The sequence below is a fragment of the Gastrolobium bilobum genome, unplaced genomic scaffold (assembly GCF_033153095.1).
Source record: "Gastrolobium bilobum isolate Gb01-03AN ecotype WA unplaced genomic scaffold, APGP_CSIRO_Gbil_v1 utg5726, whole genome shotgun sequence".
Lineage (NCBI taxonomy): Eukaryota > Viridiplantae > Streptophyta > Magnoliopsida > Fabales > Fabaceae > Gastrolobium > Gastrolobium bilobum.
Genome location: NW_026896804.1, coordinates 519,824 through 537,899, shown reverse-complemented (window position 1 = coordinate 537,899; position 18,076 = coordinate 519,824). Strand labels below are relative to the sequence as shown.

The 18,076-nt window shown below is 32.3% G+C and overlaps 2 protein-coding genes across 3 annotated transcripts; one reads left to right on the top strand and one right to left on the bottom strand.

The window, feature by feature from the left end:
• Positions 1 to 5,867: 5,867 nt before the first annotated feature.
• LOC133302138 (uncharacterized) lies at positions 5,868 to 9,803 on the top strand. Of its 2 annotated transcripts, none has more exons than XM_061501887.1 (7): positions 5,868 to 6,076; positions 7,748 to 8,235; positions 8,334 to 8,503; positions 8,589 to 8,669; positions 8,806 to 8,881; positions 8,986 to 9,060; positions 9,354 to 9,803. In XM_061501887.1, exons 2-7 carry the CDS (start codon positions 7,773 to 7,775, stop codon positions 9,545 to 9,547), a joined length of 1,059 nt encoding a protein of 352 aa, XP_061357871.1. In that variant the 5' UTR covers positions 5,868 to 6,076; positions 7,748 to 7,772; the 3' UTR covers positions 9,548 to 9,803. The 2 variants fall into 2 exon arrangements, with proteins under 2 accessions (XP_061357871.1, XP_061357870.1); XM_061501886.1 differs by lacking the exon at positions 5,868 to 6,076 and adding an exon at positions 6,920 to 6,938.
• Positions 9,804 to 13,986: 4,183 nt separating this feature from the next.
• On the bottom strand, positions 13,987 to 14,835 carry LOC133302068 (uncharacterized). Its single transcript, XM_061501791.1, has 2 exons — positions 14,776 to 14,835; positions 13,987 to 14,665 (listed from the first exon to the last, which is right to left on the bottom strand). Exons 1-2 carry the CDS (start codon positions 14,833 to 14,835, stop codon positions 14,036 to 14,038), a joined length of 690 nt encoding a protein of 229 aa, XP_061357775.1. The 3' UTR covers positions 13,987 to 14,035.
• Positions 14,836 to 18,076: the final 3,241 nt, after the last annotated feature.

Sequence of the window (18,076 nt, the reverse complement as noted above, 5' to 3'; positions counted from 1 at the left end):
TTTTACGTTTTACGTTTCTACCACCCCTTTCTGTTTCTACGCAGAAACTCGAGTTTGACAACATTGGCTTGTAGGCTTAGAAAACTAAAGAATAATTAAAAAAAGTTACTTTTTTATGAAATAAAATGTGATTATTATCACATACAAATGTTTATTAAAACAATAATAATAATATATATTAATATCAGTTAATAAATCTTAACCGTTAAATGCAATTAATATTTGGTGTAAGCTTGTTATTCTTTTACGGTATAAGTTGACCTTAACCCATACATACATATATATATATATAGATATATATATATATAGATATATATATATATATATATATATATATATGGAAAAATATTTTTTTGGCAACTTGAGATAAGTTTATCTCCGGCCACCCTAAAACTACGTCATTTTGTTTATTTATTTTCTTATATTAATTGATTCACCTTTGAATGGTTATGATTCTCTTTTTCTCTCTCTTCCTTCATTACCGTTGATCCATCTTTATACGGTTATGATTTATTAGCCGGAGATAAAATTATCTCCGGCAATTTGAGAAACGATAAGCCCTATATATATATATATATATATATATATATATATATATATATATATATATATAGGGTTTATATTTCTGCAGTTGTTGTACGTACAGCAATCAAATACTTGTCATATATATACTTGGAAACATTAAATACGAGGAATCATAACCATACAAAGGATGAAAACATTAAATATGGGGAATCATAACCATACACCTGTCGTTGTTGTACGTAAAGCGGCTGCAGAAATGTGGATACTTAAGTCATGATTAAACTACGTTGTTTTGTTTATTTATTTCCTTATATTAATTGATTTCTCTTTGTATGGTTATGATTCTCTTTCTCTCTCTTCCTTTATAACTATTGGCCTACATTTATATGGTTATGATTTAGTAACTGGACAAAAGCTTATATCCAGTTACTTTACACTCATATAATCCCATATATATATATATATATATATATATATATATATATATATATATATATATATATATATATGGCAACATTCAAAATAAAAAGTTTGACAACAAATCAGAACAATTAATTTTTTTAATCTAACGGTTATAATTTATTGGATCACACTTTAATCTAACGGTTATAACCGTTAATTGACAGAAATCAACGGTTGAGATTTGGTATCAAACTTTTTTGCTTGACACCGATGTCAAATGATCATTGTCCTTATATATATATATAGACACACACACACTAGTTTATCACCTGTGTGATGCACGGAGAAAGAAGAAGTCAGTTTGTTTTTCTTATAAAAGTTAACGTAAATTTTAAATAAATTTTATAAATAAAATTTTCTAGGACACAATTATTAAAGAAATAATTAAAAGATAAAATAGATAAGAGATTTGCAACTTAATATTGAATGATGTCTATAATAGATTCTAAGAATGTTATATTAGTAACTCAAAAGATCTGCACTAATAAATTCTTTGGAAGAGGTTTCAAGGCATCTCTGTCTTTGTTTCTCAATCGCTCCCCGCTTTGCAGCTGATGAAGAATCAGCCATAAAAAGAAGGTTCAAAAAGAAGAAAAAAAAAAGGAATATCAGAAGGTTTCAAAAAATAATCAGGATTAAGAGTCTAACGTGTAGTTTATAAAAAAAAAAAAGTTTCCTGATACATATAAATAAAAAGAAGTCGATTGAAGTGTAGACACATGAATAATAAAAATTTTAATGGCAAATATAGTTTTACAATGGACAATGTGTCTCTTCATTTTTTAGTTGAAGATAGTTTATCATAAATGTATTTTAGTAAACTTTATTTTTCGTAATCAAACAAAAGAATAAATATTTTCAAATTTCAAGTAATAAGCGAATTATTGTATATTAATTATGGCAGAAGACTAACTTCAGAAGACGAAGAAGAAAAACAAAACAAAAAAAAATTAGATTATATTAAGGGAAAAATGTTTGTCATTTTAAATGACACAAAATTATGTCATTTTAAGAAAAAGATAGACACAAAATAAATTTTTTTATTTAAAATTTAAATTAAAAAAAATCACCCACTTTCTCTCTCCCATGATTTTCATTTTTTGTGTTTATCTCTCTCATAAAATGACATAACTTATGTCATTTAAAATGACAAACATCAAACCCATATATTAAATATCAAAACATCAAATAATTAATATTTAACCTCGTGTTAAACATTAGACAATCATCCACAATTGTTCAATCAAACGTTAAACAAATATTAAGACATTGTATATTTTCTAACTGTCTAATAATTCTCAAATATATAGTTCAACAACACCTAGAACAATGTTGCTGCTACATAACTTCTTCCCCAGCACCTTTGTCCACACAACTTCCTTTTCTCCAGCAAGGTGTCTCCGACTTCAGCAATAGAACTAATTTAAAAAAAAATTGGGGTCACTATACTGTATTAATGATATAGAATATAAAAATAACATGTGGTAGAAAATTATAAATACACAAATAATGGGTAAATACTTAACTTTTTTTCTCTATCTTAATATTTTTGTCAGGATGGTTAACTGAACAATTAAAATCTTCTTCCTTGATGGCTATAATAACCCTAACCAGTGAAATGAATAATTAAGGATTATGTTGGTGATAATAATGATGAAGTTGGGTCAAAATAATAATTTTAAGATAGGGAAGGTTATATTTACAAACTCTTACAAACTATACTACGTCTGATCGGTCATACTTCAATCAAGAGTGTATGACTGGTCAGACTTAGTGTAATTTATAAAAAAAATTGTAAACGGATCCTTCCCCTTTTGAGATTTTAGGCACTTTTTGAGAAAAAATGTGGATAGTGGAATTTATCGGGTAAAAATGCTATTGTACAAATTTTACCGAAAACTCAAAAAATGAGATCTTTACGAATGGAAGTCCAATGCATGCCAAACAAGTCAATTAGGACCAAGAATATAATTATGAGAGTTATTTGGGTCAAATTACGATTTTGGTAAAATTGAGGGACCGAACTTGGTCTCAACTTAATTATGATGGTATATTAATATTCTTTGGAGAATTTAGTGATATGAAAATAACATTGTAATATTGGATTAAGTTAAGACACTTGGTTAGAAAGTAAATTAATTAGAAGGACAAAGTAATAAATTCCATAAAAGAAAAGTCAATAGTCAACATGTGGACTTTTATATACCCAAGAGTGCAAAAATTGTAATTCCTTGGTTACTCACCTTTAGCCTTAGGTTTCTTCACAGAAAATTAAGCTTAAGACTTCCTTAGCAAAACCCAACACTTGTTTCACCTTAGGAGGCTTTGTTTGGAGAGCTCTTCTCTCTAAGGGGCGCTGCCACTATTCCTGAGGAGAGGGAAAATGTAGATTTTCATGGGTTAAAGCTTGGAGAAGAACATTTGGAGGTGTTAGAGTTGATTTAAGGTAAGAAACCCTACTATGAATGGTTGATTCTCATGGTTTGAGTTTGGGTTTCCTTGGTGAATGTTTCATGAAGTGGAAACATGTATATATGTTAGGATTTGTTGTTGGTTATAAGTTCTTATTTGGTAACTAAGTGGATGAACCCTAAACTCGTTGTTAAAAATTGTCAAATTTTATGGTAACCCTTGTGAGGGCACTATTCATTAGCCTAACGTCACAGAGGGGAGAGAAAGGCTCGCAATCGGAATAGGAAAACTTGTTATTGTCGATTTTACGATTTTTTTTACCTCTTCCCGATCTTAGGTAAGATCTCGATCTTAACAACAACATTATGATGAATATGTCTTTTGTCAACCTTATCCCCCATATAAACATTCTCTGAAGACTTTCGATTTCTTTTAATACTGCTTGTGGGATCATCGTGCTTTGCATCTAATAATACGGGATAGAGGAAATCATTGTTTGGGAAAGGGTAACTCTCCCAGTTTGTCATAAACACTGAGCTTGCCAGCTTGTTAATTTTATATATAAATGAAATACATAAAAATACTTTTTATATATAAAATTAGGGGAAATATTTGTCACCTTAAAAGATAAAACTTTGTGTTATTTTAAATGAAATTACTGTAATTTTGTGTATATTCAAAATATAATATTGTTACTTAAAATAACACAAAGTTGTGTTATTTTAAATAACAAAAGTTTCCCCCATAGAATTATTAACAAATATGTGATGATAGTAGTGATAGTGGCATGAAGTGATTACAGTAGATTTAGGCCAAAGTTGAATTTTTAAAAGCCTAAATTGGTGCTAAGTATAACCGTCCTTTTTTTAAAAACATTATTTAATTCTTAATATTTTCAGTTGAATGAAGGCAAGGGAGTTGATATGGGAAAAGTATCTTGATAATTTTGTTAATAATGTCTGTTGTATATTATTTGATTAGCAATCTATTGTATATAAAATTATAATCATAGTTAATAGGAGTAACCTTTTATGGAAAAAGTGTGTATCCTTTTTTATTATTAAATAGGTAATTAAAAAATCAAAAAAGATAATTGGAACCACAAACAATGACAGAGATGGTGAAACACCAAGTGATAATCAAAATACCCGAATGGTGAAAAAGGACAAGTAAAGCCCAAGGTTTCGAAGATAAATTAGAGTTCGTTAATTTTTTTTTCTTTTCAGAATCTGGGTTTCAACATCACAAGGTTTGTGACGAAGAATCCAATAATCACTACGATGCAGAAGAAGCATCAGAACCTCCAAATCCATGACCATGGTGGCACTGTTCTGGCGGACCATATGGCGGGTACGCCGTCGGAGTAGATATTGGGGTGCTGGGTTCATGTATGGGGAGGGTTAGTTGGGAAAATAAAAAATAATTTTTATTATCCTATCCTATCCCCTCTTAACCCAAGCCCCCTTTTAGGATTATATATCAGCCTATCAATAGGAAAAGAGAAGCCAAAAGGATAAGTCTATCGTATCCTACTGATTCACCAAACAATAAATAAGGATATGATAGGATAGTCTATCCTATCTGTCCCTTTTATCAGGTGCACCAAACAGGCCCTTAATGGATACAAATTTAGGTCATTTTAAGAAAGAAATAAATATAAAAAGATAAAATTCACACCTTTATTTTTTTCAGTAAGATATGTATAGGGGTGTTCATCAACCGATCCAAATCGATTCAAAAACCGCGGTGACCGAACCAAAAAATTGATAACCGAATTAACCGAAAATTGAAAAATTGAAAACCGAAAAAAATTACAAATTTTAATTGGATTGGATCGGTTTTTGGATTGGTTGATGAAAACCAATCCAATTGAAACTGATCCAATATAATAATTTTCCTCTACCTACTTGGGTCTTTCCCCAATTATAGCCCAAAAATTTCTAAACCCAAGACATATTAACCCATCAACTAAACTCTAGAAAAATCCTAATCACATCTCATCAACAAAATTTCATCTATGTAGAGCTTCATATCTCATTGTCAAAAAAAAAAACTATATTATCGTTTACTGATGTTTTTTGTATTTCAAAAATAAATAAATTTACAAAGTCAATATATACAAAATATGTTATTTGCATAATAATCACGAAATAAATTTTATGATTTTCAAAAAGCTGAAAATCAATCCAATCCAATCCAATCCAAATCGAAAAAAATTGGATCGGATCAGACCGAATTTAAAAAAATCAAAACTGATGGATGATTACATGATCAAACTGAATGATTGGATCAGATAACTTTTACTTTCAAAATCGATCCAATCCAAATCGCGAATACCCTCCGTATGTACTTATCTTTCTCATTTAAATTTATTAATTGATTTGGTTTAATCTTTGAATTGGATAACGGATATTATTAGTTTTGGGCACACGGATGAAACCCGGGTCCAACGCGTGGAGATCATTTGGTTCTGCTATTAGAACCTGCCATATCCTGACAGAGGGAATTATTGAAGGGAATTTCTCTTTTTTCCCTGGCAATTGTGCCCCCCTCATTCCCTTTCTGTTACATTCATAATAAGAATAACCACTTCTTTCCAACAAAACGTTTCGGACGCGATCAGGATTTGGAGATCGTCTTTCGTATCCTTCAATTCCTTACTTTCTTCGCTTGCCTGGTATTCTCTCTTCAAATTTAGTTTTCATTTGTTTTTTCATCCAGTTACGCTATCACAGTTTTTTTTTTTTGTTGTTGCTAAAATACATTACCTTGAACTTTGGTCATGTTTTAAATTAGTACCTTATGCTTTCAATTGTTTCAATTAAATCCTAAGGAGTAAGTGCACAAACCGGTAAACCGCTGCTGCAGACAAAAAAAGCACGCCGTAACAAACCCTGATGTTTCAGGGCACAAGAAGAAAAGTAGTTGAACACGAAACGTTATTTAGGAGCTATAATTGTCTTACTGTTAAAATTTTGACATATATGTTGATTTGTTATCATCAGAAAATATATTTGATTAATTGAAACAATTGAAAGTAGAATGTGCTAATTTGAAACATGACCTTATTATTTTTTATTATTTTTTACTCCCTCTCTTTAGCTTATTTAGGTTAATCTACGAAGTTCGTGTTCCATTGGATAAATGAATTAATTGACTTGTGGCGATCATGTAGTATTTCAATATTCTATTTGCTTTCTTCTGATTTTTTCCCGCATTCATAACTTTATTGGATAATTATTCTAGGAAGGAGGGTGTAGCAATGTATGATATTCATCAGAGTTTTTGTTTGTGATTGCGGCTAAGATTTGACCGCTTTTCGTGTTAAACTCAACTCATTGCCTTGCGGTTTGGTTGATTGATTCTATTTTGCCTTGGAAGCCTTTTGCCAGGGTTCTGTGGATTGTTTAGCTTTCGCCAAGGTTTTTTTCTTTTTTTCCCCCTACTGTCACTGCTTAACCATCATTCCACAACATTCAGTCTGCAATCATGTAACTGACTGCAGTGTTTTCAACGTCTTTGGAAATCAAGATAATGTCGTAAGTGTTTGAAGGATGCCCTGTCTAAAACTAAAATTAAGGTTTAGGGTTTAGTTTTCATGATAGGGCTCTCTTTACTCTCTATGTTTCTATCTTGTTTAGGACTCTGGTTTTTCCAATTTCCGTACTGCTCGGCTATGTAATTCAGAAACAGCATAACTGTTTGCTTCTATTTGTAAAAATAGCCGATGATGGCATATATCACATTGGACATAAGAACTCAAAGAACCAAGTCAATTTCAAAAGATATAGCTAACGAAAAAAAAAAAAACTACACTTCATAGAACTTGTCACTTGAATATTAACCTTTGTTGGGAGCTGAAATATAAGAAACCCAATGAAGTTAAACAAACCTACGAATATCTCCCAATTACTTTAGATTCTAAAGTTCGGGATTTGGGAGTCTCTTAAATGTTAATCTTAGGTCCAAACCTAGCCATATCTACAAATTTTATATCATAAATGATGGAAGAGGAGTATCAAGCACATAAGATAGAAAACTCCTCAAAAGTCTACAGCTGTAGATTTAATCTGATAGTTTATATTTTATATTCACCAGCACCAATACATCATAGTTGAAGGGATGCACCTTAAACTTCTATTGGAATTATTTTAGTAATTTATATTTTGAATGGTATTGGTAGTACATCATATTACTGATCCTGGGATCTGGGATTAATAATGAAGGACTTCGTCTTGTGGGGGCTTTTAAATTTCCTGTTAGTTTTATGCTGTTTGTACATTATTATTTACGGGTTAGTTATCCTGCATGCATTGAGAGGTCAAATATTTGGTTTTTGTACCTGCAGGGAATACTACACTCGAAGAAGCAGAATGCAGGGACCCAGAGGTGGCAGGGATCCTTTCTTTGACTTTAGTGACCTTTTTGCTGGTTCTGGAGGCTTTGGACCTCCCAGGAGTCTATTGTCAAACTTTTTTGGGGGAAGGGACCCATTTGATGATCCCTTCTTCACCCGTCCTTTTGGAACCATGTTCCAGTCTACTCCCTTTGGTCCAAGTGGAAATCCCTTCACCCCAGATGTGCATCCATCTGGATTTCTTGAGCATCAGGCTCCAGAACCTAGAAAACCAAGAGGGCCAATCATTGAGGAATTGAACTCTGATGATGAAGAGCATCAGGCTCCAGAACCTAGAAAACCAAGAGGGCCAATCATTGAGGAATTGAACTCTGATGATGAAAAAGAGGATGCACTGGAGGAGAAGAAAGAAAATCCGAGAAAGCACGGTAGGTCAAACAATGAACCCTCGGTTGAACATCCAGATGATGAACCTGAAGGTAATGTGTCCTTTGCATTTAGCACTAGGTGCTTTTGCTCTCTCAGAAGTGGTACCTTGAGTTTTGTTTAAGCTGGTTTTTCAATGTTCATGTTGCAGGAAAGAGGATCAGACATTTTCAGCATAAAAGTGAGAACAACAGATTCAATGGTACTGGACCTCTGCCTCAGTCTCGTAGCTTCTGCTTCCACAGCTCAACAGTCACCTATGGTGGTGCAAATGGAACATATTATACTTCGTCAAGGACAAGGAGGACTGGTAGTGATGGAGTGAGTATTAATGTTGATAAACAGCTTGACTGCATCCAGGATTTGCATTGTATTAACATTTCTGATGCCATCTTTAATCTGTTAGGTGACCTTTGAAGAATGCAAAGAGGCCGATAGTGCCACGAGACAAGCTGCCCACATAGTTTCTAGAGGCCTTCATAACAAGGTATTCATATATTGTTCTCTTTGGTAGCAATATTGTAGGAAGTTGCTTCAGTTTCTTGGTATCTAGGAATTCATTTTTAAGTGGTTTTAACCATCCCTTACTATTTTTGTTTCACTTATTCGGATATACTTTATAGGGAAATTCCCTTTCAAGAAAACTCAATTCAAATGGTAAAGTGGATACTGTGCAGACCTTGTACAATCTAAATGAAGGTATATTATAGTTCTAATATTCATATATTATATGATGTCCACTATAGCAGTTCCATACCCTTGTAGATCAATATTGCTGAAGGTTTTGGGTTGTGATTCTGTAGATGAACTTGCTGGCTTTGAGGAAGCATGGAAAGGAAAGGCTCAAAAGTATTTGCCTGGATGGACTGGTAGTATTGGTGAGTTTCCATTCTCCTACTTGAGGGTTATGTAGGTTCATCTCTACCAATATTTAGACATCTTTAATATTTATATAGAGAATGACATTCTTTCATTTACATATTTGTCCCAAAAGTTTTGAAAATTCTTTATTGTCATATTTGTTAAATGAGTTATCATAGTGCACTTGTTACGAAACATTTAGTATCCTTCATTAAATCATCCTAATAACTTTAAGAAGTAAGTAATAAATGCTATTTGGATATTTTGATTGTTATTTTTTATCTTCAATTTCTGCTCTTTGGTGTTTTAGGAGCTAGCACTAGCGCACCAGATGAGCAGGCCAGACAGGGTGGTTGGGCGCTCCCTTCTACAGAGCATAATCATTCCGTGAGAACAATGCCTGAAGTTAGAGACAAAGTAGGCTCTTCTTCCTCACATGAATGGGCAAAGACAGATGCTAGTGATAGGAATGCATATCATCAACGACGGCGAGGCCAAAAGTAACCTGCCAAGTTGTCGGGCCACATTTACTCCAGCGTCTTGCTGTCTTTCATTTTATCACTTCCTTTTTAGGTTTTTCTGCCCTTTCCCAATGGGTCTAATGATGATTTGGCTGGCTTATGTATATTGGTAGTAAGGATTTTTCCATTGATATCGCTACGGTCATGCTTGGTTCCGAAACTTCCACAATTTTTTTTGTGACGTGATTGTATAACATAAGTAGTTTATATTATTGCGGTACATGCGCCTGGTTGATCGTGGGGGGTTTAGCGGTCTGAATTGGATCGGTTTTGGAAACAAAAATCATCCGATCTAATCCTTTCGGTTTGGATTTTTTTTCAAATCCGATATGATCTTTTCGGTTTGATTATCTAATCATCCATTCGGTTTGGATTTTTTTCAAATCCAATCTGATCCAATTCAATTTTTTTCGGTTTGGATTAGATCGGTTTTTGATTTTTTAAAAATACTAAAATGTTTCATGATTATTGTGCAAATAACGTCTTTTGTATATATTGACCTGGTAAATTATTATTTTTTGAAATATAAAAGTATCAGTAAACAATATAATATTGTTTTTTTTTTGGGGCATTGAGATATGAAGATCAACACAGATGAAATTTTGTTGATGAAAGGTGATTAAATTTTTTCGTAGATTTAGCTGATGGGTTAATGGGTCTTTGATTTAAAAAATTTTGGGTTATGATAGAGGAAAAACTCAAGTAGGTAAAGGTGAATTAATATATTGGATTGGTTTGGATTGGATCAGTTTTTATCAACTAATCCGAAAATTGTTTCAATCCAATTAAAATTTGTGATTTTTTTCGATTTTTGATTTTTTGATTTGATCACCATAGTTTGAATCGGTTGATGAATATCGTGACGGTATAGAGGTGTTCTTTGAGGGATTCTCTTCTACTATACTATATCGCGACGAGGGATTCTCCGATAAAAATGGTCCCTCCTGCACTATTGTCGTGCAGGGCATTTCTTTCGAGACTGTGTATGCTGTGTTAGGAAATAAAGTATCATATAATTAAAGGGTGCATATTTTCTTATGTTGTAGGATAGTAGGAGAGAAAAAAAGTAGAGATAAGTTAAATGTGGGTCCCACATTTTAAATTAAAAAAGAAAAGAAAAATTAATTGGCACGAAAAACGAATTTGTGTAGGGAAAAGTTTTTATCTCATGTAGATGGAGATAATGATTTCCCATAATTAAAATATAGTTTTTAAGATATTGTTAATCATATGAATTGGCCAGTTAAGTATGAATGTAATGGGAATTTTTTTGTGCTATACAACTGTGATTAATTAAATAATTATTAAATTTAAATTGAAGTTAATACGTGCAAGTACAGCGATTGAAGTGAGATAAGAAAAAAAATCATTGACTACGGCAAAAAAATTTAAATAATGCATTTTAATTAAATAATTACGTATTTATTATAGTTGTGAAAATAAGATCAATCGCACAATGTGACGTTCTTTTTGGGTGTCACATGAGACGCCCCATTGAAGCGTCTCCCCAAATGAGGCGTCACTCATCAGGTGTTGACATGTGTCATTTTTTTTTTTCAAAAAAAAATTAATTTAATCATAAAATTTTTGAAGGCCATAACTTTTGACTCGGGTATCCAAATCAGGTAATTCGTGTTTTGATTCCACATAACTTTTCAAAATCTACGCAATGACATCTTATTTGACATATTTTATTTCTCACAAACACAATTTTAATTTTCAAGAATGGTATTATAAGAGCGGTTAAACCCAGAAACCTCTGAGTTCTGAATTTGTGATTTAATAAACAAAAGTAAATAAAATTTTGATTTGTGATTTAATTTTTTTTTTATAATAATAAAAATTTGGTTTGTGATTTAAATTAAAAATAAAAATAAATTATTATTAATAAGGAAAACAAAATAAAGATTTGATTTGTGATTTAAACTAAAAAATCAATTTGAAAAATCTGTAGAAATAAAGAAAATAATTAAATAAATATTCTAAATCTCTAAGGAGGAAAGATATTATTTTTGAAAAATAATGATTAATGCCACAAGCTTCTGAGTTATTATTCGTGGTCTGAAATTAATGATGGCTTATAAATATTTTTCAAAAATAAAATTACCTAAATTAGGCGTGATTGCCTCTTGATTGAAACTCAATTTAGACGTGATTGGTGACGTGTCAAGTGTTGACACGTGTCACATTTTTAAACTCAGAAGTCTCTGAGTTCTGCATTTGTGATTTAATATAAAAAATAAATCAAGATTTGATGTGTGATTTAAATTAAAAAAAATAATTTTTTTTTATTTTTATTATAAAAAATTTGGTTTGTGATTTAAATTAAAAGTAACACTTTCCCGTTATTATTAATAAGGAAAACAAAATAAATATTTGATTTGTGATTTAAACTTAAAAATCAATTTGAAAAATCTATATTAATAAAGAAAATAATTAAATATTATAAATCTCTAAGGAAGAAGGATTACCTGATTTAAATTTAAATTATGTTTGTGAGAAATAAAATATATCGAATGAGATGTCATTGCGTAGATCTCGAAAAGTTATGTAGAATCAAAAAAAAATTACCTGATTTGGATACCCTAGTCAAAAGTTATGGCCTTCAAAAGTTTTATGATTAAATTGATTTTTTTTTTGAAAAAAAAAATGACACATGTCAACACCTGATGAGTGACGCCCAAAAGGAGCGTCACATTGTGCAATAAATTCGTAATTATTTCTAAAACTATAATAAATACGTAATTATTTTATTAAAAAATATTAAATTAATTTTTTTTTTCCATTGGCAACATCAAATATGTCCATGAGGGAAAGATAAAATAAACCCACCGAAAAGTGGTTTAACTTTTCGTCATCCTGTTCATCACGAGGCTTTTAACATGCGAATAATTATATTTGCAGCACGGTAAGATTCTCCATTGTGGTAACATTTTGAATTTAATGTGGAGTTCAAATATATTCTTATCGAACTTTATGTTTGGTGAAGATAAGTAATTGACTGAATTTCATTGTAGTTCCTTATATGCATTGCTTGTAATAAGTAATAACTGCTGACTGGAAGTTAACGCCAAGGTGGACATGCGCTTTAACGTGACAAACTCATACTGGCTAAGTGACAATTATGCAAATGGTTTGTTAGGTTAACCTTTCCTCACGACTGCGTTGGTACGAAATCATGTGATTTCTGTTCAGCACAAAAAATATATGCTTACATGTGCATATCTCGACTAGTCATTGTTTTTACCTCATCAACTGTGATTCTACTCTTACATTGAATATCTACTTTGTCTTTTAGTGATCTCGAATGACATTGGTCCTGAGCAGGGGAAAAATCATACAAAAAAAGGATGGGGAGCTTGTGATTTCTTTTGCTAACATTAGAATATAGAAGTTTTCTTCTTCCCCTTTTGTCCTAAATGTCTGTTCTGTAATTGTATGCTGTAAGAGTAACATTTTTTTTTTTTCTCAGGGCTAAGTAACATTGAGGATGCGTTGGTGAACATCAGCTAACTTAAAATTATTTTAGTATCGCTGTTCGATGACATAGATTTCTGTTTACGCTTTCCTTTTCTTGTTTTACACTTTTTCTTGAAAAATGACTTTTACTCAGCAATGGTGCTTTCCTTTGCTTAATTAAGTGCAAAAAATACGCTGTCATTGATGCTACATCTTATGTCCCACCACTTCCCTCGGAAAAGCAAAAGAAGAAAATCGAAAGAGCACTTTACTTGTACTTTCTAATTCTTCTGGTTGAATAGATAGTTTTAAGTTTGAGCTTTAATATTATGTTGCATGTTGCTTGTAGCATCTGTTACATTAGAGTTACTTTATGTAATCAAATGAGCAATTGTGAAGTGCTGCTATAGGAGTGCAGAAAGGTCTTTAAAGCAAGGTAGTGCTTTCAAAAGAAGCATTTAGCCATTTAGAAGAAGGAAAAATAGTTAGGACTATTATGTTGTTTTCCATTGATTTGTTTTTTTCTTTTTTCTTTTTTCTTTTTTAAGTTAACCATTATTCGTTACTTGAGATTAATTTATCAAACATGATATAGTCGATTTCGTTATGACTTATGCCTATTCTCAATATTTTGTGTTTTTTGGGAATTCGAGAAGCAGATCCCAACACCCAGCCTACTGGGAGGATCTCAAAAGTGGTTTGTGGATGCCTAGTTTACAAATCAGCCATTAAACCAATTGCAAACAAAGAAGCATCATAGATTGTTGCAAATATGGAAAAAGAAAAGAAAAAGAAAAGAGGAGCAATGAAGGTTTATCCTTTTTAAAAAATAAATAAATAAATAAACCAAATGTTTAGTGTTACTCAATAAAACATGACCTTCTCACCGAGTACTATGAAAATATCTTGATCCGTCGGTGATATATAATACTACAATCCATACCGTAATTTACAAAAAAGGGGAAACAAAAAAAAAGGTTTGGCAGGGAACTATATATATATATATATGAATTCATCTTCTAATAAAGTGCACGTCCCCTGATTGTTGATCAACATGCTTAATCCATCTCTTGGCATGTCCATGTCCATGACCATTACCAGCCTTGAGTGGTGAAACAGAATTGTTACATACGGTGGCCGACAAGTGTGCCATGTGAAGGCCTTTCCCCACCGGAAGAAACACCGAACGAACAAGACGGCGCGATCCTTGACCAAGGACACTCCTCCATATGAAACTGGAACCAGTCTTAGAGGAACAGCAAGCATTCTTTGAAACCAGCACGGCACCCTTGCTGCTCAACTTGGCAAGCCTCAACACTCTCGGAAAATCCTTCCGACGAGAATCAACCACCAAGAATTCTATGCCAACCAAACCATCCATCACTTCCTCTGCTTCCCCCACCATGATTTCCGGCGACATGCCTGCAGCCTCACACATGCTTTTTGCGTACTCTGATCTCGACCGTTCATCGGGGACTATGCACACGTGCCTTCCACCCGTGTGGTGGCTCGCTATGGCTAAACCCACGCTGGTTGGGATCACTCCACCCTGTGACCATGTCTCCACTATGAGCTGTGCGTTCCACCCTGCAGCCATGGCAGAAACCATCTCCGCCACACCTGATTCATGGAAAATCTTGCACTGCATGTGTGGAAAGAAAAAAAAAATGTTAAGAGAGATCCATCAATGGATGTGGGAAGAGGTAACAAAACTAAAATGGTTTAATTTATCTAATAATTAGTAGTACTTACGGATTGAACTGTGTCGATGTATGCTTTAGATGCTCTCTCTGGGGACCAAACTAGTTTCATTTTTTGTGAGTGTGTGTGTTTCTGTTTCTGTTGATGTGAGTGTGGAAGGGGAATTGAGGTTGTGGGTTATATTTATGAGGGAAAAAGGGTAAAGACTAAAAGAGAGGACCGTTGACATTTCATCCTTTGCCAATATAACTAACGTGTTTGATTACGAAAGCGGTGAGAGTTGTTGCACTCGGCACCTCATTTTCTCGGTGCTTTCTTCGTCAGAGGCCCAAGTAAATACTATTACTCCCCACTCAAATACGCCAATTACAGCATTCAGCACCCCACTTTCTCATTCCTGTCTTTGTAGCCTTGTGGTCCCTCCAAGGCGAATCGAATGGCATAAAATATCCTAGTGCCACAAAATATCAACAAATATCTTACTGCCACATAATATCAAACCTTCTCGTGTTTATATTTTATATCTAATAACTCTGATTGCTCTCTATTGTTTTGTTTTATCTAATAACTAACTTTAAATTCTGAGAGTTGTACAATTTAATACTCTTTTTTTAAATAAATAAAAATTTCATCCTGACCTGACATTAATTTTAACAAAGAGTTTTATAATTTTAAAAATATCCTTAAGTAAATATATACTTTAAAAAAATTTGTGTTTACAAATATTAAAATCAAAAGTTTGAATTTAATTTTTTTTTAAATACATTTTTTTTATTATTGTGCAGTTTTCCTTCACGTTAAAGGAGCTAGTGTGGAATGGCTTGAATTTAATAAGCTGGGGAAGCCAATTCATCTTTAAAACCTTTGGCGTCGTTTTATTAAATGAAAAGAAAATGATGATGAATTCGAGTAAGGAATAATAAGGTTAAGGAGTTGAGAATGCAAGAGATAAAAAAAAATAGTAAAACCTGAATGGCTGAACCTACAAATAGGAAAAGTCCAGAAGAAAAATGTTCAAATTGAGACGGTCTTATATAAGTTCCAGAAAGAAATATTTGACTTGCGGGTTCTGCGGTACAGGATTCAAGTCCTATTCAAATTTCAAAAGTGGCAAGCTCTTATCAAATCCGGCTCGAACCGTCGGACTCAAAATCTGATTAATTGGTGATTTAACCGGTTCGAGCTTAGCGATAGAACAATTATGTAATGGATCCGATAAAAATTGGTTAATACCAATTGGATTTTATCAAAATTGATGATCCGATCGGGTGACAAAAATCCGTTAGGTTATGCATTTAAAAAAAAAATTAAAATTGTTCACAACATTTTAATTAATCATAAATCTTATTAAATGAAACCCTTACTCGTAATTGCCGATTCCATTGCTCCAACATTTTCCTTATTAATCGTTGATTCTCATTTTCTCTTTACTCCACAAGGTCATAAGCTCTGAACTCAAGTCTCTCCATCTTAGTGCTTTGAGTATCGTTTCCAACCATAATAAGACCTCTTTAGTCTGATCCTTTTACAACGCTGTCATTTTCTTCGCATAGTTTACAAGCATCACTTCAATCCCAAAGAACAAGTGTGTTCATGCTTTTATTTTTTTAATTTTCTTTTTTTTATATAAAGAAAAACTCCAAATTTCATTTTCAAAATGAAGTCCTTAATAAAATATTTTTTTGATATGTAGTCTTGTCTTGAATTGTAGAAAATCTAGGTGTGAGTTTTTAATAAAATACTTATTTTAAAAACTTCAAATTCCCACATGAGGATTTGTTTAGTCAAGATGATCATACTATACATTGTTTGCATAGTATAAGTGTGTCTTGAATCAAAATTGGTTTATAACTTCCGCACACAATTTGGAGAATTTGATGTGTAAGATATGTAATAAATTTAGCAACTTTCTTATAGAAACTAATGTAAAATGATTTTGTTATGGAGTCTACATATAAGATTTTTAAGTATAAAATATGAAAAGTTGTTTTCTCCAATAGTTGTAGATAACTATTTCATATCATAAAGATATAAAAAGACGTGTCTGTAATTTTTTTTTCTTTAACTTATGGACTCTATATTTCTTGTTAATGTAGGAAAAAATTTTCTCTCATATTAAATGAGAGAAATATTATTCATAAAGTATAGATACCAATAACTCAGATATTAGTACTTTAATCGGGTCAATAACCGTCGAATTTAATAAGTATATTTTCACAAAACATTCCCATTTAATCATTTTTAATTTGGTCACACAGAAGAAACAATAAGGTCAACGCTCTCTCGGCACAAAGCCAGCAACATCCGCCACCTTCACTGTGGAGATGTTAATTAACGTCAGCACTTAGGTTCTCATGTTGCTATCATCATAATAACTTGACTAGTCGGCCATAATCCATCGTATGTGGACCACTTCTCATCTCATATGATTCCAAGGGGCGCCTCTTTCATTTACAACTTCCACCATTCATTAACCAACCCCCAACAGCAACAATCAGCTTTTTATCTACTATTTATTCAAGAAGTAATGTCTTCATAATTCCCAAAAATACTAAGCATTAAACGAAAAAAATTTATATTTATATTTTAGATATTTAAAAATCATTTAATTATTTTCTCTTTAACTAACAGAATTCATTATGAAAGTTTATCATCATTACTTACCATCATGATTTTTTTTTGAGTGGGGCTACTATTTTACACAATACAAAAGAGCTTTAAGACCTCGCAAGAGGCTTTTTCACCCTTTTGCCCCTTATTAATTAATTAATAACTATTTTGCCCCTGATTCGAAACTATCTACCAATCTGCCCCTCTTTAATCGACTACCTTGCATTTTTAATCGACTAAACGGTTGTTGGGAGATTTAATCGACTAAATCTCTCTACTTAATCGATTAAAATCATACTGACTTATTTTTTTTTTGTAAAATATGAAGATTTAGTCGACTAAATAGGGAGATTTAGTCAACTAAATCTCCCAGCAGCCATTTTTTGTCTGTTTTGGTCATTTAGTCGATTAAAAATGCAAGGTAGTCGACTAAAGAGGGGCAGATTGATAAATAGTTTCGAATCAGGGGCAAAATGATTATTAATTAATTAATAAGGGGTAAAAAGGTGAAAAAGCCCCTCGCAAGAAGAAAGATAATATATGCTAAATTACCAGCAACAAAAATCATATTTAAATCAATGAACATAACAGCAATAATTATAATGATGAATCAGCATTACATGATTCTATAGAAACTAATTAAACAGACATTTTTGACCTGGGTAGCAAAGGTGGGAAACAAAAAATGGTGGCCTACTTTCCGACTCTGAACCGCCCAATGATCAGAGCAAATTAATCACAA